The 23,033-nt window shown below is 42.5% G+C and overlaps 4 protein-coding genes across 6 annotated transcripts; 3 read left to right on the forward strand and 1 right to left on the reverse strand.

The window, feature by feature from the left end:
• Positions 1–1,337: 1,337 nt before the first annotated feature.
• LOC119548741 (dual specificity protein phosphatase CDC14A) lies at positions 1,338–10,584 on the forward strand. Of its 3 annotated transcripts, none has more exons than XM_037856255.1 (7): positions 1,338–1,867; positions 5,197–5,312; positions 5,380–5,645; positions 6,075–6,745; positions 6,810–7,538; positions 7,673–7,999; positions 9,159–10,584. In XM_037856255.1, the coding sequence occupies exons 2-7, from the start codon at positions 5,255–5,257 to the stop codon at positions 10,240–10,242; spliced, it is 3,135 nt and encodes a 1,044-aa protein (XP_037712183.1). In that variant the 5' UTR covers positions 1,338–1,867; positions 5,197–5,254; the 3' UTR covers positions 10,243–10,584. The 3 variants fall into 3 exon arrangements, with proteins under 3 accessions (XP_037712183.1, XP_037712184.1, XP_037712185.1); XM_037856256.1 differs by having other exon boundaries at positions 1,338–1,694; XM_037856257.1 differs by having other exon boundaries at positions 1,342–1,867; positions 9,677–9,831.
• Positions 10,585–10,760: 176 nt separating this feature from the next.
• Positions 10,761–13,176, reverse strand: LOC119548744 (double-stranded RNA-binding protein Staufen homolog 1). The gene is made up of 3 exons (XM_037856259.1): positions 13,035–13,176; positions 12,328–12,510; positions 10,761–12,272 (listed from the first exon to the last, which is right to left on the reverse strand). Exons 2-3 carry the CDS (start codon positions 12,470–12,472, stop codon positions 11,473–11,475), a joined length of 945 nt encoding a protein of 314 aa, XP_037712187.1. The 5' UTR covers positions 12,473–12,510; positions 13,035–13,176; the 3' UTR covers positions 10,761–11,472.
• A 296-nt stretch (positions 13,177–13,472) lies between these two features.
• Positions 13,473–17,074, forward strand: LOC119548743 (homocysteine-responsive endoplasmic reticulum-resident ubiquitin-like domain member 2 protein). The gene is made up of 4 exons (XM_037856258.1): positions 13,473–14,022; positions 14,822–15,282; positions 15,841–16,158; positions 16,299–17,074. The coding sequence occupies exons 1-4, from the start codon at positions 13,795–13,797 to the stop codon at positions 16,687–16,689; spliced, it is 1,398 nt and encodes a 465-aa protein (XP_037712186.1). The 5' UTR covers positions 13,473–13,794; the 3' UTR covers positions 16,690–17,074.
• A 681-nt stretch (positions 17,075–17,755) lies between these two features.
• LOC119547715 (alpha-aminoadipic semialdehyde synthase, mitochondrial) lies at positions 17,756–22,420 on the forward strand. Its single transcript, XM_037854688.1, has 8 exons — positions 17,756–17,940; positions 18,193–18,336; positions 19,097–19,273; positions 19,335–19,713; positions 19,773–20,347; positions 20,531–21,686; positions 21,749–21,925; positions 21,988–22,420. The coding sequence occupies exons 1-8, from the start codon at positions 17,881–17,883 to the stop codon at positions 22,104–22,106; spliced, it is 2,787 nt and encodes a 928-aa protein (XP_037710616.1). The 5' UTR covers positions 17,756–17,880; the 3' UTR covers positions 22,107–22,420.
• The last annotated feature ends 613 nt before the right edge of the window (positions 22,421–23,033 follow it).

A 23,033-nucleotide genomic window follows, 5' to 3' on the forward strand; every position in this document is an offset into this window, starting at 1 on the left:
TATTGTTCTAATCAATACCTATCGATTGATACAAAAAAAGTTTGCCACGCCCACTTTATCGCCCACAAACCGCCCCCAAACTTCAAAAACTCGTAAATATGAACGTGGATATCTCGGAAACTATCAAAGATAGAGAATTGGGATCTCAGATTTAGATTCCGTAGCCTTGTGCGCAGCGCAAGTTTGTTACGCAAACATGCCACGCCCACTCTAACGCCCACAAACCTCCCAAGCCTGTGGCGCCCACAATTTTCATGCTAGATACAATATTTTAACTGAACTGCATTGGTCTCGTCAATATCTATCGATTGACCCAAAATAAAATTTGCCACGCCCACTCTAACGCCCATAACGCTTAAATCTGTCTTCCGCCGGTAGGTGGCGCACTTAAATCTCGCTTTGCTGCTTGCATATCTCCATTTCCCTTTGCTCCCTTAAGCTGAGTAACGGGTATTTGATAGGGGTACTCGACTATAGCGTTCTCCCTTGTTTTTATTACAAAAAGTTGTATAGATCAAAAGTTGAAGAATGTATTTAGTTTGAAATTAAACCAATTTAGCGACGTAAAGCACGTTTCTGCAGCAATATTTGTATAGAAACTATATATGTATATGTAAGGTGGTTTTGGATTTTTTGCTAAACTAGAGGGTTTTTTCAAAAGTCGTAGAACTAAAGCTTTCTATCTCGGCTTCTATATGCACCCATAAAGTCGCCAAGACCCTAAAACCAAACCTATATATACACATGTAGTAGTCGCCTTCGCACACTGCCATTGTGCTCTTCGTCACTACGTGGACTGCCGTCACAGTAAAGGCCGAAGAATCTAATATACCCTTTTACTCTACGAATAACGGGTATAAAATTGTGGGCGCCACCAAGCGGACACAGCACTCATTGCACATAAATACCTCTATTTGGGTGGTGACCTCGCTAAATGAGGGCTAAAAACTGAAACACAAGTGGTGAAGCTTAACAGGGTTCTTATAGATGGCGTGTTAGTATGCGCTGACAACTGTTGGGCAAAATAAGTTCTGATAGTTGAAAAATATCGATAGCATACCAACCTCTTCAGTGACCGATTGAAATAGTTTTGAGAAAGATATAACATTGATTTTATTCACGTCATGAAAAATTCGGAGGAGTTCGCTATTAATCAGTCAATAGTTTTCTTCCTTTTCCTCTTCGATTTCAGAAGAAGAGGCGGGTGTTTTGAAAACATCGATAGCATCGATTTTGTAAATAATAAATAAAGAAATACCACGATATAAATATTTATTTTTATTCAAAAAATATCGATATATTGATATTTTGATATATTTTTCACACACTATCTCACACGAAATTCGGAATCCAACTGCTCGAGTCGCTGGGCTCCCTGTCCCCACTCGAAGTATCCAAGAAATACATAAACCGCCGGGAAAAATACAAACTATGTTGGTTTGGAGTGAAAAATTAGTGCAATTATAATGTAATTTTTTTTAATTTCTCTGTTGAAAGCTTTTTATTCGGGGCGCTAACGCGTTTTTCCGTTTTTCGTTACGATATTTGAATCAAAGCAAAGTGCAAAAGCTCGCGTTGAGAATGTTGTTAACTTAAATAGACAGAGACGGAAAGGCAAAATTCGATGTGGAATATTCGTTGACAAAATTTCAAAAACAGTACAAAAAAATACAGGAAATACCCCCAAAAAGGAGGTAAAGTTGTCAAAATTTCAGAGTGTTATGCAGAGAGTGGCGTGGGGTGTTATTAGCTGGTGCTGCTGTTTCTGTTGCTGCCTCCCCCAATTCGTCGTCTTCCCTTCTCCCCACGATTCGTGAATATCCACCAACAATAATAATAACAACAGCAGTGTGAAACCGCAATTTAGGTGAGTCTTCCTCTTTTTCCGGCCCCCCCTACGTCCCCACCCCTCTTCCATTCAATATTTTCCTTCGCCACGTACCAACAAAAACTGTGTAATTGTAACGGCTCTCCCGCTCTCTCCACCCTTTCCCCCTTTCTTTTTTTGTAATGCCACGGAAATAGTCCAGAAATTTTTACCCAAAAACTTGATTACGCAGTACACAGTACATCCCAGTGATATTTTTCGATTTCTATGGGTTTTTAGTAGCAAAATGCGTTGCTTGCTTTTATTTATACTCAACACATTCACAAAAATACCGAGAGAGAGCGGTCTAGAGCGAGATGCACATAGAAAAGCCGCCAAAGCACAAGTGTATACTGGTAAGAGCGAAAGAGAGAGAGTAGATTTCGAGAGAGCCAGCGCATGCGCTTGGAAAAGTGGGTGGGAAGGTGGGTGGGGGCGTGTTGGTGCAGGTGAATGCTGTTGCCGTTGTAATATCAATGTGTGTTTGTGTGCTCTGTTTTTGTTGTGGTATGCGAGCGCGGCAAAATCTTCCTACACCGCGCTTCCAATTCCAATCTAACTAACTTGGCTTAAAAGAAACATTCTATTGACGTTGCTTTTTATTTTTAAACCGCCTTTTGTTGTCATTCTCGGTGACGTCATTTGAAAAACTCGTTTGTTTGCCCATTGTTGTTAATGACCAGCGGGAGCCTAGCCCAGATCTCTAGGTCTCAATTTCCAACTGGAAGGTTGCTTTCTACCGCATTTTATGTTTACTTTTTAATATACATACGAACACATGTATGTACGAACAGTTCGAAAGCAGATAAGCCCAAATATATGTACATATGTGTGGCTATAGATATGCGTATGCTAGTGTATTTATTTCTCTGATATGGTTTTGTTGACTTCACGTGGATGTGTAGTTGTAGAAGCAGTAGTTCTCTGTCAACTCCAAGAATCTTGAAGGGTGGACAGAGATGGAGACAGTTAATTGCATATTCCCGCTATATTTAGCAATGATCTTCGATTCAAAATAGAAGAGAGTGTTGTGTGTGAGAGTGAGAAGATGATATATGTAGAGTGGTGGAGACTGAAAAACCCAATCAGTTCACGCGATCAACACCAGAGGGCGCCATGGTAGTGGTAAACAAATAAAACGGCTGATTAGAGTTCAGTACTTACGAGGTAAGCCAACCAATAATATTGAAAATGTAAAGTAAGGCGTTATGGAAGTCTGGAAAATTTCAAAGGGCAGAAACTAAATATTCCACTCTTTATTAAGGGAAATTCATTGATCTTGCTAAGTATTAAATAATCCCACATATTGATAAATGATAAGGAACATTCAATTTGATAGATCTTTTTATACAACACAGAATCATTACATTTCTGTGACAAAAGACTGTATGTGGATATGCGTACGTTTTAAGAACCGTATCCAAGTTGCTTACCCCAGTTCCTACAGTCCTTGAGATACACATTTTTCGATAACAATTTACACGAACAAAAGACGCCTAGAAACCCAAGAATACTAATCCGTTTTCCTTCACCTCCTTAATGGCATGACTTGCCCTATATCCTGATATCTTCAGCTATTTTCGTTTCCGTTTGACGAGGCCCGCCCAGTGCCATGCGATATACCCCTACACCTTTTTCCATACTAGGTGTACACCTTTGGCGCCCCGATAGGGATCTAAGTTTGGATATTGCCTGGGTGAAACTCTTTAGCCGACATGCAAATGTGCCATAAAAAGCACTCGCCTTCTTGACTTTTAAACTTTAAAGTCAGGAAGAGGAAATGCATAAAGCACAGCCAGGGGTCGCGGAGGGGTTAAAAGGGATTAACTGGAGTCCCAGCTCAGGTCCGAAATTCTGCAAAGGCACGCCAACCGTTGCTTAGTTGTACATGGAAAAGGTTACGAATTTGCATAAAATCGAATATTTACATGTGTTCTTCAGCATACCTTCATATATGGTTGTAAGTTCGAGTGTAACGTGTGTGCGTAACACTTTTGATGATGGTTCAACGTCGTAAACTCTCTAAGGGCCCCAGACCAATAAAATACATTTTGTGCTATGTGGGAACGCCTCTAGAATGTGCAATTTATTAAAGGAGTTAGGTATTTATTAGCGGGTATTTAGGATTAGACTTGTGAGATGAGGAATTTGGTTCATCCTGATTAGCTTGAGTCCATCCATTTCTAATAAGATAGCCGGAAATACGTATCTTTAAATATGAATACGAAATACTTTGGCATAGCCCTGGATAAACTTCAATTTAAATGTGATATCCTAGGACCAACTTTCAGTGCAATAAACTCGATGGAAATTATGTCATGTACACCCTTTTGTTGTCCATAAATATCCATAGGGACGTGACTTTCTTACATTTCGTAAGAGTGTTACCCATTCGAGTTTCCTTCTCGGCTCACACTTTTCCATTGTTTATTGGACTGCGGATGCCAGCCCAACTGACGACTTGATAGAATGAGTGCCTGACTGATGGCTATATGCATATTGATATGAAAGCCATCACCTACATTTGGCTACGGCAGAAAATGTGGAGCAAATAAGGCGGGGAATTGTGCTTAGGGGGGAAAAAAAAGGAAGAAGCAGGGTGGCAGACACTCATAAAGTTGGTAAAAGTGACAAAAAGAACACATGTTTCCACTCAATAGATATATGTATTTCTTGGTACGATCGAAATGAATACATGTATGTAGAACACCCTTTGCGGAAAACATCATTTACTGCCATCCAATTAAGGCAAAGTCAGGTTTCGTGTGCAAGTCGATGTGGGCGCTTTTGTTGCCAACAAACGGAGAGAAATAATCATTAAAATGATACAATATTGTTGAGGGGCTTGGGCTTTGAGATGCCCTGGAACGTATTCTAAATATTGCTAATGGCAGAATCTTGAAATTGAATTGGTACCCTTTTAAAAATATAATTAAATTACTTTACCCCAGCGAAACCTTGCTATTCGAGCTTGATACCTTGACTTGAATAAAATGTGGGTCTTCCATCTAAAATTTTACCCAAAAAAGATCAAAAAACTTAAGATGCCCCTTCGATTCAGTATATACACATATATTTCTGATCTAAAGGAAAACTTTTTGTATGTTAATAATATCAAATATCTAAAACACCCCTGATTTTAAAGAGTAATAGGTATGCTAATAACTAACAGTACAAATTAAATTGGTTAATAAGATACAGCATGCGGAAGCTTTAAACCCAAAATGTGTGGGCTAGATAAAAGTGATTTAAAACGCTCGACGAGAGTCTTACCACTGCCCAACGATATCAAAGCCATAATAAATTTATCGTTTTTAATGTTTTTGCAGTCGCCAAACAGTCGTCGTCGTCCCGTGCTCCCGTGCTTCCGTGGCCTGTTAGTCTGTCATGATGTTGGACGATGACATCTCGGATCTGCTGGTCTGTGCATCGGAGATGCAAGAAGGTGGGAGCTCAACGAACTTTTAACAGTGCGACATTGAGTGATGTGGATTATTCTTTTTTGTTTGCAGACCGCTTGTACTTTGTGGCCTTCAAGAAGAACATCAAGCCAAAGAACACGATTAATACCCACTACTTCAGCATTGATGAGGAGTTCATCTACGAGAATTTCTACAACGACTTTGGTCCCCTGAACATATGCATGCTGTACAGATATTGCATGAAGCTAAACACCAAGTTGACCGCCAAGTGCCATGCCAACAAAAAGATTGTCCACTACACCTCCATGAATCCGGCCAAGCGACTCAATGCGGCCTACCTGATTGGTTCGTATGCAGTAAGTGCTCCTGGACGTGGAAATTTCATTGATTTTACAGTGGACTTTTGAAATTGTTAACCAGTTACATAAGTACATATACCTATATCATTTATTTTTACTGAAGAATTCGCGGATTTGCCTAACTTACAGTTTTGACATGGCCCTTTATAAATAGATGGCTTTATTTCTCATTATGTATTAAATTTTCTTTAAATTTTGTTTTAAATTAAATGGTATCTTGACTCATTTTAAGTTGATGCTAGAATATGCACTATTTCAATCCATTTACCTTTAATTGACATCGTAAAAAATCTATCTCCATTGTTATCGAATCCATTCTCAATCCATTTAACAATAGAAATATATCTCTGTAATGGTTAACTCTTTCAAGTGCTCACAAACTTTGCGAAAATACATTTAAACTAATCGAATTTCTTACATTTCCAGATAATCTACCTAAACAAGACGCCCCAGGAGGCGTATAGGCCGCTGGTTGCTGGCGAGATTCCCGCCTACACGCGCTTTTGTGACGCCAGCTACGGACCCAGCAGTTTCAAGATATCACTGCTGGATTGTCTGAATGCTGTGCACAAAGGATTGCAGGCGGGATTCTTCAATTTCAACGACTTCGATGCCGAGGAGTACGAGTATTTCGAGCGCGTGGAGAACGGCGACTTCAACTGGATTGTGCCGCAGAAGTTCATAGCGTTTTGTGGTCCCCATCAGAAGAGCAAGACGCTGCCGAACGGATATCCGTGTCATGCACCCGAGCGCTACTTTAGCTATTTTCGGGATAATAATGTCACGACGGTGATTCGGCTAAATGCCAAGGTCTATCACGCATCTTCTTTTGAGAACGCTGGCTTCGATCACAAGGATCTGTTCTTCATCGATGGCAGTACGCCGAGCGACGCCATCATGAAGAAGTTCCTCTCAATCTGCGAGACGACGAAGGGAGCGATTGCGGTTCATTGCAAGGCGGGCCTAGGACGCACGGGCAGCCTGATCGGAGCGTATATCATGAAGCACTATGGGTTCACTGCCCTGGAGGCCATTGCCTGGTTGAGGCTATGCCGGCCGGGATCGGTAATTGGCCATCAGCAGCAGTGGATGGAAGAGTAAGTATTGGTTTATTTGAGATGGATTCGTTCGACTAACTCTCCTTTTCTTATGGCCTATTAGCAAACAAAGCTGGCTGTGGTCGGAGGGCGAACGAATGCGCCGGCGCACTTCGCTCCCCATTCTCCAGCACACGTACGGGATCAACAGCCTGGAGCTGAAGACCAAACTGGCCTCAGCTTCCTCCGATTCCGCGGAGCATGTGGATCTGCTTTTAACCCGCGTGAAAGGCATTTCCCAACGTGTCGATACGATGCACTTGAACGACCAGGACAACCTGGACGCTGCATGTGTGGATCAAACGGAGGAGGAGATCTCGGAGCAGCGGCGATTGGAGCGAGACGAGCGAGCCCTCTACCAATCCGCTGAGGATCCCAATTGCAATGGTAGCGATGACAACGATACGGACACGATTAGTGCACCAGCGGATCAGCCGCTGTCCTCAGGTTATACCATATCCACACGGCGTAGGAAATCCCCGTCGGGTGCCAATAAGCCGACGGTTATAGCCACTTCCCTCAGGCGTCTGGTCAATCCCAACGCAAATCGAAGTGGGTTGAGTACTGCCACTGGAGTTTATCCTGCTCCTGAGGTGGCCAGCTGCACGGAGAAGAAGTTGCGCAAGCCAAGTGCAAATGTCTTCGAAGCAGCCCGTCACACCATCGCTTCCACCGTCAGGATGACTCAGACGGCGCTGGAGAAGAAGCAGGCACAGACGCAGGGCGACAAGCTGAACCAGATCAAGGCGCTGAGGAGGCACCACTCGCGATCCGTCAACGTGAACAGCAACAGGTGGGTGTGGTCTATAACTGGATAGACTTATTTTGTTTAAAAAATATGTAGTAAGGATAACGAACGCTTCAAAATTTTAAGTATCATAAATGTATTTGAATTACTAACTATATATTTTTAATTTATACCAACAGCGAACAGGAAGCGAACTTGAGGCATACGAGAGCTCGATCCCAGCCCTTCCGGAATAATAGCAATGGAGTGGTTGGGAATCCAGCGATGGCTGCCTTGAAGGCGGGACAACCTACTTCCTCATGTTTGCCAACTAGCACCGCGGCAGCCACTCTTTTGGCCAATAATCTGAACAACAACAATAGCAGCAGCAGCAGCAATAACAACAACAACAACAGTAATCTAAGCAACTCCCTGAATAACTATAACAACAACAACAATACCACTAACAATATTTTGGCCAGTTCGGGGAGCAGTCGCACCCGCAGCCTGGCGATCTATAGCAAAAGGTAAGTACAGGATATTGCCCCCGAATCCCAGAATAACTTTGAACTCGAAAACTCCACGAAAAATATTATCGTTATGTGTTGGATTTGTATTGGATTTGATTTGATTTCGTTCCGTGTGCGGCTCTGCTTTTTAGCAATTTGTTTTACCTTGTTTGTTCCTTCGATGCCTTCCAAACCACTTTCCATTTTCTTTACACCATCCCCTTATCAGTTGTAAATATTTTATGTATTTAAAGTATATGTATATGCCGTCGAACTTTTTAACTTCTTGCTAAAATGAAACCAATTATAAATTTTAATACACAAACCTTCTTTGATCTTGATTTTTTTAAATATTTCTCAGAAGGGACGGTTAATACACTTTAAAGTGAGATTTTTAATTATATAATTAATTGAATACATTTTGTTCTTTAAAAAATAGTAAACTACAAGTAATAAGGAAACAATTTAAATTGAAGTACTCTGGGAACAATTTTATTAACTAATTTTATTTAAGTTAAACAATCTTTTCTATATTGAATTTCCAGTCCTAAAAGTTCGACTGCACTTAATATTCTTAATTATTTTAGTGTCCTTCTAATGTTATATGCACCAAGTTAACCCGAATGTCGGTTTTGTACACCACTCCCCACTAACAATCAAATATCTGACTTTAGACGCTAATCTTAGTTTGTAAAGTATTTCTTGTACTTATTTAGCATTTTTGCATTTCTGTTTATGGGCATGCCAAAATTATAAAAATATATATTTATTGTTTCGGAAAAAAATAATATTAATAAACAACAAATTATCAAAATTATGCCGAAAGCTTGCGAACTTTTTTTGGCCGTGTTTTGGTTGCTTTTATTTGTTGTGTTTGTATTTGTATTTCTTAGGATTATGGAGTATGTTTGCAATATTTAGAGTATGCATATATCTTTGCAGAGTTCTTCCTTGAATGAAAGATTAAAAAAAATATGTGAATGTTAAAAATTGGTTTATTTTGGCTCTGCAAAGGTATTCAAATCTTCGGCCCTCGAAGCTTCCCGCCATTCTTCTTTTAGTAAGACTCTTTGGGACTCACACTGAACCCGTAACCCCGTACACCATCTCTCTCTCTTTCTCTTCTCTCGTCCTTTTCCCCCTCTCTCCCTTGGCTTTTCGCTCCTTGCATCTTCAGAATGGAACTGAAGCACTTGCGAAAGGCGGAACAGCAGCAGGTGCAGCAGGAGCAACCCATGCTGCCGGCGGAAAAGCAGCTCCTCCGGCCATATGCCACCATTAACGAGAGCAAGATACCGGTGGTATCCAGTGGTGGTGCCGGCAGCTCGGCCACCATTCCGCCCACCAGGGGCAGTGCGGCACGCACCTCCCATCACCACATGACGCTCCGGGGCAGATCCCGGATACGTTACCAGCGACCCAATGCCGGGGAACCGGCACCGGTGGCCGCCCAAACCCAACCGTGCACCGTGGCCACGGCTAGGTATTACCGCGACGTATCGGCCATACCCACAATGGGTAATGTCCTGGGTGGTGGTGCTGGTGGGTCGACCTCCTCTTCTGCCTCCTTTAACATTGCCACACGCTCCGCATCCGCCACGCTCGATCTCAACTCCAATCCGCTGCCGAAAACCAAGTTATCCAGCCTCAACAATAATCCAACACCCACTCCACCTCCTTCCTCCAATCCTGCAGACACAAGCCGGCTTAGTGGGCGTGGCAGTGCCGAGTTGCAGGCGATCATCGAGCACGGCCTGGTAGCTGGGACGGCCAAGCGGAACAAGCGCTCGCTGAGCTCCACGCGTCTGGACAAGGACAAGAGCGACGAGTACAACACAAAGCTGCTGAGGAAGACGGCCGCCGCAGCTGCGGCGGCGGCCACAGCAGCGTCATCTGGAGCAACTGCAGCGACGGCCACCAGCGGTTCCATCAATGCCACCCACGCCTCTAACAACGCCTCCACAAACGCCAGCAACATGAACAACAACTGCAAGTACAACAGCTGCAGCAGCAGCAACAACGGCAGCTTTAAGCTCTCCCGACGCCTTTTCGGGGAATCCGGATCCTCGGCATCGACTTCCGCCTCGAATTCGGGGATCCCCACGCCCACGGCCCCGCCCTCAACCAGCCAATGGCACCAGCATCTGGCCCGCGGCGTGAGTCGGGTGTCCAGCGAAAGGGATCGGGAGCGACAACAGCAGCAGCAGTCCCTGGACCACCAGCAATCCAATCTCAAGCTGCGCAAGAAGATCAGCTACTGAGCAGTTGTCCTTCCTCCCTATGGTTATGTAGTTATTATTTCGATTAGTAAATTGAACGTTTCCCCTGCAGAGACCCACAATTTCGTGCGGTAATGGCAAATGCAATGATTTGTTAGCTATTCCGATGCAATCAAATTTGATGATTGACTAGAAAACATTTAAATTAATATTAAGGACCATCTCATTTATACCCTTACATTTTTGTAGGCAACGTTTTCAAATTGTTATGAATGGTTTTCAAATTGATTGTATTAAATTGGTCTAAAGTGTGTACAAACGAAAAAACAACACTAGTTATGTGGAAGGTTTTGAAAATAAACAACTTTTTGATTAATTAGACAATGGGATTGTTAAATTATTGATAAGAATTTATATTACTGAAATTTTTAAATATTACCCTGTTTACAGGAAGATCATATCTTATTTCGATCACTTAAAATTATTTGCTGCATTGCTTTTTATTGTGTGAATATAAAACTGTAATGCTGAAAGAATGCAAACAATTGTATACAAATTTGTACGCCGTTTACAAAAGCACTATTTATTTTACGAAGGACAAAATATTTTATAGAATAAAACACGCTGATCAACTACTTGATATCAAATTATATTTGATGCAGCAGTAATAGGCATTTATATGTTAGGGATACCATTACTTCATAGTCCGGGCATACAGTAATGGCAAATATTGTGAAAAATTAATTTTACATGTTACATTTTTAAAACCAATTCATTTCGGTTCCTGCAAACCTTATTTTCTGTTGACTACTCTTAGGACCAAATAAATCGAATAAATCCATCAAATTTGATTAGCATTGGTAATAAAAGTCAGCGCAGCGCCGACTCCTGGTTTTACCATCTCTAAATTACGGGGAAGTCCCCATCTCGAAAGTAAGTTTATTGGTAGTGCCATTTTAACATTTGCTATTCTATACCCCATGTCATTTTTTTTGCGACTAGCTTGAATCTGTTTTGCCTTATCATTATTGTACAAAGTTAACATAGACGTTGAGCAAAGATCTTGAATGAATCACTTTTTCATGTTTTAGCCCCACAGCATTGGTGGGAGATTGTATTAACCGAATAGAACTTAAGTAAAAAAAAAAACAATTATGTGCATTATCTGAACTTGTTTAAATGTAAATACGAGACAGTTTACTTATTTGTAAGCCGACCTAGTTAAAAATAAATGTTATATATACCACAAAAATATATTGGAAATTATAAGTATTAGATCAACATCACTCCGAAATATTCTATTATCTCCTCGAAGATCTTACTTTCAAGAGCTACAAAGACCACGTCAAAGTCGCAATTCAACTGGACACACAACAGGGGTTCCATCGATGACGACTCCAAGATACTGATTGATGGTGTGATCTTCAAGGCGCTCATCACGCTTAAAGCCTTATCCTTGGAGCTGGCGAATTCATCTGAACGGATGACCTCAAAGGCAGCCTCCTTAAGGGCGGGATAGAAGTTCTTAAAGTAGTTGTGGCGATCGCAGAGGCGCAGTCCCGTATTGTCGACGCTCCCGGCATCGGTGAGCTCCCTATAGGTGTTGAACTTCTTTCTGCGCTCTATCTCCAAGTCCTCCAGAGTCTCGTCAACATCGAGAGTCCCCGTTGGCTTGGTGCTCACAACCTGCATTTTTTCCGGACGCATATCATCCGCCTCGTTGGAGATCACGGCCAGCATTTCGATGGCCGCTCGCTGGCGGGCATCCTTCTTTTTATCCGACTTTCCATACCGAACTATGGAGGCCACGGTGCAGCAGGCCACGAACTCGGGGGCATTGGGAGAGCCGCTCTGCTGCACGATCTCGATGGTGGGCAGTGGTATCTCGTGGCGGACGCAGTAGTCACGCAGCTCCTTCAGCATGTCCCGATTCAAGTTGGTCAGCTCCTCACACAGGTCCCCCACGGACTTGGTTTCGCACTCGTCCAGCAGGTTGCCCACGCCGGGTAGCTTCCGGATCTTACGCAGAATGTTGGCAGCAGCCAGGTGCTTGGCATCCCGCTTGGAGCGACCTGTAATTGGACAAACACTTATAAGTTATAGTACCGGGATATCTGGTGAAATTACCATTTCCATAGGCCTCGATCTCCATCAGAACAACTTTACACACGTATCCTCCGTCCTCGCCGTCTATGAAATCATACGTTGGTGGAATATTCTTCGACTTGGCGCAGAATTCTTGTAGGGCGGACACGGCAGATTTGTTATCCATGGATTTTAGGAAAAGTACACGCCTTAACAACTATTTCACTGAATATATATATATATATTAGAAAGAATAAATAAAGTACTCCAGTTTCTAATAGAGATGGAACTATGATCACGACTAACAGATTTGGAAACGAATATTTTAGTTCACTAAAACTTTTGTGAGGATGCAAGATGATATATATTAAGCCAGGTACTAGTATCAATGTCAGAAGTTTGAGGCCAGAACTTGAAGAATAAAAAATTTTTTGAAAACAAAGTGGATTGCAATGGTAGGGCGTACTAGAGCGCTTTGGCGTATATCGATTGATTAAATATCGATATAAATGACCCAAGAAAGAACTTAACAAGGAGAAACTTAATAAATAAGAAATAATTATGGAATCTTTTGTTACTTCAAAGAAATGATGTAAATTTGACAGCTTTATACCAATCCAATTTTTTTTAAAGAAAAATAATGAATTTTTACTGAAAACTAACACATTTTTAAAATATATTGCTTGTACAAGACTCTTACATTTCCAGCGCAATCTTTACATCATTTTAAAAATATGTATGTGACCCACCTGAAAGTAAACCTCCTAACTGGTGAAAATCCAATGACACCAGATAAATAGTTTTATGTTTTTGAAAAGTTCAACGTCTGAATTATTTTGCACAATCGAACACGTCACGTTGACACGAGTTGGCATCCCCGAAAGTCAAGGCAACCCTGTTGCTGAATGTATGGCATTAACAAGTGTTGCTGCCAGCGATGAGCAAAAGTCACTGTTCCGAGTCACTACTTAGGGTTTAGGTTTGGAGGAAATAAAATATAAAAAACGAACATAAGTGAGTATTTCAGGTGGCTAAGCAAAGTTTTAAAAATATTCTAACCATGTCCATTATATGCGACATCAAACTTGCTTTTGAAACCTTCTTTTCACCCTGCATGTCCAAACTGCGACTTAAAAATACCTGCGACCCACGACAGCCCCGTGACCAGCGCTCATCTCTGGCCACAGGTCAGAATCAAATGGAGACGAGTTTTTTGATCAACTGCGGAACGTTTACTGCGTTTCATAATCAATAATTCTCCGCTGGCAGCAAAACAGGACAGAACAGCTGGCGAACCAAGCGACAGCAGAGCAAATAAACCAAATCTAATGTCAAATTCGGTATTAACTACACACTGAAAATCCCAGAGAGCGGAGTAGGAAGTGGCAGTGAAGCACAGTGGCTGCGAAAAAAGTGTGCCTGGTTAGCACGGCGAAAACCCACCAAAGATCTCGGTTTCGTGGTCACTAATTAGCGATAGAAAGCTCTCCGATTTGCGGGGCCAACGAGATGGAGGAGACCGCCGCCGCCTCCCCAGCCGCCGCCACTGCCGCGGGCTGCGATGCCGCCGCCCGTGAGAAGGCCCCGGAAACCGGAGCATCCCCCTCCGGAACCAGTGTTCGACTGCTCATCAAGTCGTCCAACCAGCAGTACGAGGATCTCAATGTGGACTCCGACCTCTGCTGGACGGTCCAGCGGCTGAAGAAGCAGCTGTCCATGGTCTATCCTGGCAAACCGGTGGGTTCTCGAGCTCTTGTCTTTCCTGCCTGGGAGCACACTCCCTTATCTTATCGCATAGTTTGTTATTGTTTATCATCTTCGCTTGGCATACATATGCACGTATTTAGGTGCCCAAAGCTATTTGCGTCTTAGTCGCAAGTACACGTCAGTAGATTGCCTCTCTAAATTATAGTACCCGTCATGCACTTGCGTCATGCACTTGGCCCATGGCAAATCGATGGCTTGGAACAGGGATTACAATGGTTACGGTTGGGATCTGATAACGTTTAATGGATACGATATCTTATAGGGAATATAAAAAATACCTTATGGTCGTGTGACTCGTTGTTTACATCCCACATATGTTTTCTAATCTCTTAATTATACTAAGTAAAAACAGGAAGGAATATTTACAATTCAGGAATACACAAAATTACAGGAATACAATACTTTCTATCATCCAAAAATAGACTTCAGCGCACATTACACAGCCTAAACCGAGTCCCGAAGTGAAATATTGTAGTAAGGTCTTAACTTCTTAATACATTTACTTCAAAATTTCCCTAGATTTTTTCATTCTTTCCATAAGACCTTTAGCCCCAGAATGTTCAAAATTCAAATTTCCATAGATTTTGGCTGACGAGAACAATCCATTGTTATCTCTTATGGGAAGCAAGTGAACTGATAACTTTAAGTACTCCGGAATAATATAATAGATGTATTTGTATATTTCTCTGATTTGGAAAGCCCATTTATACTATTATTGAATCTTAAAGAAACAAATTTTAAACGTTATTTCATCTTTATATCCCTCTAGGAAATCCAAGATCAGAAGCTGATTTACTCTGGCAAGCTTTTAGATGACTCCCAAAAGATATCGGAGGTGATTCGCAGCTACAAGGATGTCTACCAACAGCACCATATCTTTCATTTGGTGTGCGCCAGTAAGCAAATATTAACGCCTCCAGCCAAAACTATCACAGTGCCGCCGAAGGCTGCGGTTCCACCGCTGCAGGAGGTCAGCGGGAACGCAAACGAGCTCCGACAACGTCATCCCACACACCAGCAGCCGGCACATCAGGCAGCCACGTCATCTCCCGTGGCAGGTGGCATCGGCTTGGCCAATCCCTGGGCGCACTTCTGGCAGCAGAATCAGGCGGCAGCAGCAGCCGCCAATGCCAGTGCCAATTCCCATGCGATGTTCCAGCAGCAGGCGCTGATCTACAACGCCTGGATTCAGCAGGTCTACGCCCAGTACATGCAGCAGTTGGCTCTGCGGTAAGTTGGAAGTCGGAAAATGACGAGGAAAGATATTTGATACGGCGAAAAAAAACAATTCAGAATGGAAACATCAGATGGGAACTAATGCAAATAACATTTCGCAGAATTAAAGGCATGTTTTGGGAATAGGAAAAATATTTTGACAGATTAAGTTTGTGAAAACATATTATAAATAGTAGTAGTATATAAATTCATTTTAGGTACTTCATTATTATTGTCTTAAAAAAACGAATGAGATCACAATATTTTTATGGTTTCTAACATTTGTTTATTTATTAAACTTACTTATTCTTTGAATTTTTGCTAAACACATCCCAAAAACATTTTGGTTATCAGACTTGCTCCCATTTATGTAAATATTGTTGGGACTTACGATTACAGTCAAAACATTAGTTTATTTTTAGACGCTTTTGAACATTATAATGTGCGCAATAAGGCTTTGCTTTTTAATGATCTCATGCAAATGAAACCGTCAGAATATTCGATTATAAATGTATATCTTGATGTAATGTTATACAAAAAGTTATTAAAAGCCCTCTTATTATATACTCGCAGGTCGACGTTGCCAGGCTCGAACGAATCCGCTTTGCCGTCATTGCCTCAACCCCTGATGCCCCAAGTCCCGCTGAATACCGCACAACCCGTAGCAGGAGCAGCTGCTGCCCCCGCAGCACAGGTGCAACCAGCCCCTCAAATAAATGGGGCACCGCAGAACAGAAATTTCCCCAACATCCAGGAGGAACCAGAAATGCGTGACTGGCTGGATAGCTTCTTCAGCTTCACGCGTTTGGCCATTTTCGTGACTGTCCTGTACTTTAACTCCTCGCCGCTGCGTTGCTTACTGGTGTTGATGATCGCCGGAGCGATCTATCTGTAAGTAAAAGATTTTGTGAAATTCCTAGTGATATTAGGAAGTTTTTTTTTGGCTTTGATAATTAGTTTGAATAATTATTAATGTTTGTAACTCGTAAAACACTCAATGATTTGTAGTAAAGTCTTCTTTTATTTGATAGGTATCACATTGGTGTCCTGCGCCGCCGGGAACGCAACAATAACAATATCAACCGTAACAACAATGCTGGCGATGCGGCCGCCTTTGCTGCAGTGCAGCAAATTCAGCGGATGATGGACGCGGCGGTGGAACGAGAAAACAACGATCCCCAGGCGGCTAATGAGCCTGGTGCAGTGCCAGCGGCTGGACCTGCTGCTGGACAGGATGCGGTCGATGCACCTGCTGCCGCACCCGTTGCTCCAGCATCCGTTGCTAATCCAGATGCGGCTGACGTTTCCGCTGAAGCCGTAGCTGTGGAACCACCAAATGCCAATAACTCTGTGATTTCCGTTGTGCGCACCTTTGTCGTCACCTTCTTTACATCGCTGCTGCCTGAGGCGCCGGCGCTCTAGACGATCGATCCGTGGGATATTCAGTGGAACCCAGTGGGCCTTCCGCTAATCAGCTTTACAGCTTTACGGCTTTCCTCTTTATAACTTCCCGTAATCAAAATGTTATTCCGTTTTAATTTTAATTTGGCTTACCCGAAAGTGTAGCAAAAACGAAATTTGTTTTACTAGCTGTAATAATCATGTATATTTATTTTACGTGTGTCAGCCGAGTTACATTTCGTGGCCGCTGCTCCAGTAGTTCGTAGATTTATAGATAAATAAGAACGTAAACTGTGTTTGATGTGAATAGTATAATGATTATAATCTGCACTGAAATCTGTGCCAGAGACGAACCTATGAAACCAAGATGCAATTAAAAATAAATCGTATGCTTTAACACCAAAAACCAAATTGTGAAGTGGTGTTTACAAAGTGCAATTCTTGCTAGCAAAATAATACTTACGTTTTCTACTTTATTTGTAATTCAAGAAAAATAATTAACCACAAAACCAGAAATAATGATTCGACTGTTATTTAATGATTTGAATATCATTAAACTTGTTTTTATACCATTTAATAAAAATGTGTATGTTCTGAAATATTTTGTATCATTTTTTGGGCTAAAAAATGCCGTGAAAAAAAATATTGTTCAATTTAATTTAATTTGATGAATTGAATGCCTGAATTGTTAAGTTAAATGCTTAGGAAAATATTGACGATTAAAAAATATCTACCAAATCTTAAATGTTGTATAGAACGCTCAATGGATAAAAGAAATCTCGAAAACTGTATAAGAATTGCATTGTGTAAACAGCGCTTGAGGAATTTCCCCAGGGCGGTTCTCTTAATTCTTGGGCAGCTCTCTTATCAGAGTGGAAAATTTGTAGCCCAAAATCGAACAGAGATCCGGCTTCCCCACGGGTAAGTGGCAATCAACCATAGCTCGCTCTTTTTCCCCGCTAACGCACAAATTCGTTTCTTTTTAGCTGCGATGAGATGCATGAAGAGCACGGGCTTATCACTGGATTTACGACGGGTTCAACTGCTGATTAGAGGCTGTTTCGCGGGTCGCCTCCTCGGATGCCTTTAGAAGAGTGCCAGAGCTCGAAGTAAACGGATCGGATCAGCACCATCCAAGTGAAGAATAAACGCAACGATTACAATTAGTTCGCACTCGATCTGCTCGAAGGGAACCCACAAAGCTGCCGAAAAATGTGGAGGGCGATTCAACAGCGCGCAACAATCGCGCATCCGTTCACCAGGCAACGCCATGTAAGTTGATTCACCTCCCCAAGTGCAACCTCAATGAAAAAATGGTGTTAAAGATCCCATTCATAAACTAGTAAAAGTGATAAAGATGCTTTCGAGTTTTTAAATGTAATCAATTGTGTGCTTATGCAGATCATGTTCATGGCATCCAAATGTTTTTGAAATGACAATGGAATATTTAAAATATTTTATATCTAAAAATCCTTGTAACAACGGGTATGTTTGAAATGTTAATATCAATCTTTATGTTTTCAGAGTCGTGTGATTGCTATTCGGCGAGAGGACCAGTCTGTGTGGGAGCGAAGAGCTCCTTTTGGTCCCACCCACGTCCAGAAGTTGGTCAAGCAGAATGTCAAGGTCATCGTGCAGCCCTCCAATCGTCGTGCATATCCCATGCAGGTGAGCATAGCTGGAACTTGAAAATCACGTCCACAATTCATAAGACGTAATTTTCCATGGCCAGTTGGCAACGGATTTATTGAGTCTGCGGCTAATCGCCACTGGAAATCATATCGGTAGTCAGGCCAGCAAGTTGCTGTATATGTAGTACATAGTGGTACACACGCCCCCCAAGTGCTGCATCATAAATAAAAACTCGGATGATAAGCCTCTCTATATGGAGCTCTTAATTTGGCAATTGGCTGGCCTTGAAATCGGCTACAAAACAAACGAGGAGGAGAAAAGCCAAAGTTTATCGTTAGAAGCATTGATTCCATGGAATTTATATACTATATTTAACTGATTTGTGGAGTTGATAATGTTTTTATGGGGGGCACGTGAGAAGAAAAGATTAATGGGGTTGAAAAATCATAGCTATAAAAGTAAGGTAACAACAACAAAAAAATAAAAATTGCAATAAAATTACAATCAATTAATTTAATAATTAATAATAATACCTTTAACTGAAGTACCCGGTCATAAAACTTAATGATTCGAAAAACAAGCAAAATTAATTAATACCGAAATTAAAAAAAAACAAAAATTGTTTAAAAATCTTGAATTCATTTCAATATCAAATAGATAGATAAGATTATATCTAGGTTGTAACAAAGATAAAATATTTTTATATGTTGAACATAAAGATTACCATGATCTATGTACCAAAATGATAAGATAAGAGGAATTTTAACATTGAACAATGTTGTTATTTCCGGTAAAGGCTTACATGCAGGCTGGAGCTCATATTCAGGAGGACATCAGTGATGCGTCCGTGATATTTGGAGTGAAGCAAGTTCCCATTGATGCTTTGATTCCTGGCAAGACCTACTGCTTCTTTTCGCACACCATTAAGGCGCAGGAATCTAATATGCCGCTACTAGATGCTATTTTGGAGAAGGTTTGAAATTATATATTACCTTCAAAAGAGAGCTATAATTAATTTTGAACAATTTTCTTAGAAAATCCGCCTTATAGACTACGAAAGAATTATTGACGGGCGAGGATCACGACAAGTGGCTTTTGGCAAATATGCCGGAGTGGCTGGCATGGTGAACATCCTGCATGGCATTGGACTGCGTCTTCTGGCTTTGGGACATCATACACCTTTCATGCACATTGGACCCGCCCACAATTATCGTAATTCATCGATGGCTCGTCAGGCAATTAGGGATTGTGGTTACGAGATCTCACTCGGCATGATGCCCAAGTCAATTGGACCACTTACGTTTGTTTTTACTGGCTCTGGAAATGTTTCCCAAGGAGCCCAGGAGGTGTTCTCCGAGCTGCCCATAGAGTATGTTCCGCCTGAGATGCTTCGGAAGGTGGCCGAACATGGAAGTGAGTATAATTTAAAATATATAACTTACAATGATTAATTAATCCGTAACTAATTGTAGATCAAAACAAGCTTTATGGCTGCGAGGTGAGCCGATCAGATCATCTGGAGCGCCGTGAAGGCGGCGGCTTTGATGCCAAGGAGTACGATGAGTTCCCCGAACGTTACATCTCCACATTCAGCACGAAGATAGCTCCGTATGCATCGGTTATTTTAAACGGCATCTACTGGGCCGTGGGCAGTCCCAAGCTGATTAGCATTCCGGATGCCAAGAACCTGCTTCGGCCAGCAAACACTCCCTGGCTGCCAACAAGCAAGGGTAGTCCCGCCCTGCCGCATCGCATGCTGGCCATTTGCGACATTTCCGCTGATCCCGGTGGTTCCATTGAGTTCATGAACGAGTGCACCACAATCGACACTCCCTTCTGTTTGTACGATGCGGATAGAAACAAGGACACCAAGAGCTTCAAGGGTCCTGGAGTGTTGGTCTGCTCTATTGATAATATGCCTACCCAACTGCCAAGGGAGTCGACGGATTTGTTTGGAGAACTGTTGGCACCCCATGTTCATGATATTATCAAGAGTGATGCAAAGAAACCGTTGGCGGAGGAGGAATTCTCGTACCCCATTCAGTCGGTAAGAACTTTTTCATAATATTTTCGAACACTGTTATTACTTGAACTTGTTACAAATCGTTTTACAAAGATGATTTCACCAAATTTATTTCCATTATTTATTACTTAAACTTTGAGTGTAAAAACCCTCCTATATGCATCTGTTATCAGTTAGCTAATTCCGTTCCTCTCTGCTTATTTTCAGGCTATTATCGCGAGCAACGGTCAGCTGACCGAGGGCTTCCAGTATATTCAGGAGCTCCGAGATTCGCAGAGCCACAGGTCGCGTCACAAGATGGAGGGAAGGTACGAGTCGGACAAGAAAGTCTTGGTCCTGGGGGCTGGCATGGTGTCCGCACCCCTCGTGGAGTGGCTGCACCGCGAGAAGGATGTCAGCATCACGGTTTGCTCGCAGGTCAAGGAGGAAGCCGATCGCCTGGCCCAACAGTATGCCGGAGTGGACAGCGTCTATCTGGATGTGAACGAGAGCACTGGTCATCTGCAGGAGCTGTGTGGCAAGGCAGATGTGGTGGTTTCCCTGCTTCCCTACAGTCTCCATGGCATGGTGGCACGTTATTGCGTGGCAGAAGGCACCCACATGGTCACCGCGAGCTACCTAAACGACGAGATCTCCGAACTGCACGAGGAGGCTAAGGCCAAGGGAGTGACCATCATGAATGAGGTGGGCTTGGACCCAGGAATCGATCACCTGTTGGCTCTGGAGTGCATCCACGAGGTGCAGGACAAGGGAGCCGTGGTTGAGTCTTTCGTGAGCTACTGCGGAGGTCTGCCGGCACCGGAGCATTCCAATAACTCCTTGAGATACAAGTTCTCTTGGTCACCCAGAGGAGTACTGCTCAACACTCTCTCCGCTGCCAAATATCTGAGTCAGGGACAAATAGTGGAGATTTCTGGAGGCGGTGAACTCATGTCATGTCCTCGAAGCCTGGACTTCCTGCCAGGATTCGCCCTAGAGGGTTTCCCCAACAGGGACTCCACCAAGTACGGCTCTCTCTACGGCTTGGGCAGGGATGTTCACACTCTGCTCCGCGGAACCATTCGCTATAAGGGCTTTTCCGCGTCCATTAAACCCATGCAACTCTTGGGATTGATTGATGCGGAGCCACATGCTCTACTGCATCCCAGTGGACCGGATGTGACGTGGCGCCAGTTGGTCATTCACTTGATGGGCATGTCCGATTCGAGCATCTTTTACGAGAACCTCAAGCAGAAGCTGAACGAGCGTATTGGGGATGTGGATGGCATCGAAAGCTTGGGTCTGCTGGATGATACTCCTGTGGTGAAGCTAAACACTCCATTGGACACGCTCAGTCACTATCTGTCCAAGAGACTAGCCTTCGGTGGGTTTTGCAATTAACTTTAAACTTAATTTCTAATAGAAATTTATGCATTATATTTTTAGAACGCGATGAGCGCGATCTGGTGGTGCTGCGCCACGAAGTGGGCATCCGTTGGCCCGATGGTCGCCGTGAGGAGCGTGGCATCAACTTTGTGGTTTATGGCCAGCCCCAGGGTCATTCCGCCATGGCAATGACGGTGGGCAAGCCAGCGGCCATTGCGGCCAAAATGATCCTAGATGGTGGGTTCCCGTACTATCCATCTTTTTAAACCAATAACTAATTCTAAACTATCCTATCCTAGGTGAGATCCAGGAACGCGGTGTCCTGCTGCCCTTTACCCCCGACATATATCGCCCCATGCTGCAACGTCTGCGCTCCGAGGGTCTGACTGCCACGGAGACCTCCAGATGGTTGAATTAAGTAGTCTGAACTGATCCCGACCACATTATAGACTTAAGTCTTCAGTTATATTTTTTTTTGGACTGCCCACCGCCTCGGTGTAAATTTTCTGCCTAATTTATCGCTCGGGTTTTTCCTTGCTCGATAAGAAAGTCTTTACGTTATCTTAATACCGAAATAAGTTTTATGACTAGAGCTACTTGAAGTTCGTAAACAAGTTGTAGTTGTTGTCCAAATTGTGAAGCATGTTTTTTTTATGTGAATTAATAACGAACTGAGTGTACATGATTGCAAAAATGTTGATAAAAGATTAAAGAGTTATTTATGGAAAAACACCAACACTTTTTTCTATTCCTAATATAAAAATGTTACAGGACTTTTATATACAAAAATGTATTAGCATTATAAACATTTTCAGTTTATATTAGGCCGAGCATTTCAGTTTTCCATCCCTTTTAATCTTTAAGATTCGATTTCCGTTCGATTTGCCCCCGTGGCGCCTGGCAACCCGATCTGCGATGGGTTATCTCCCGAACTTGAACTAAAATTGTAAACACGACTTCGATCTAATTTTAGTGTTTTATAAAACACGCGCATAAAGCAGCATGATGATCCGATCGGATCGTTTGCGGGCGGTCATTAACGTTTATAATTGTAATAAACAACAGGCCACAAATCTCCCTGAAATTATTGTCGCCCTGCCTGTGGAAATTGTGGAGCTTGAGATTGATAACCTCTCTCTGGCGGGCAGCAATATTGTTGCTCATGGAGTGGGAGAGTTTTACAATTTTTAATTCACATTCATTCAATGCGAAATACACACACAATCGCTTCCCGATAAGATTGTACGGGCTAGTGATGCGAACAAAGAGTAGTTTAGTTTGGAAAATATTTTACAACATTAGGATAAATATTATTTTCAATGTTCTTTTCACAAGAACTATGAGT

The sequence above is a fragment of the Drosophila subpulchrella genome, chromosome 2L, assembly GCF_014743375.2.
Source record: "Drosophila subpulchrella strain 33 F10 #4 breed RU33 chromosome 2L, RU_Dsub_v1.1 Primary Assembly, whole genome shotgun sequence".
NCBI lineage: Eukaryota > Metazoa > Arthropoda > Insecta > Diptera > Drosophilidae > Drosophila > Drosophila subpulchrella.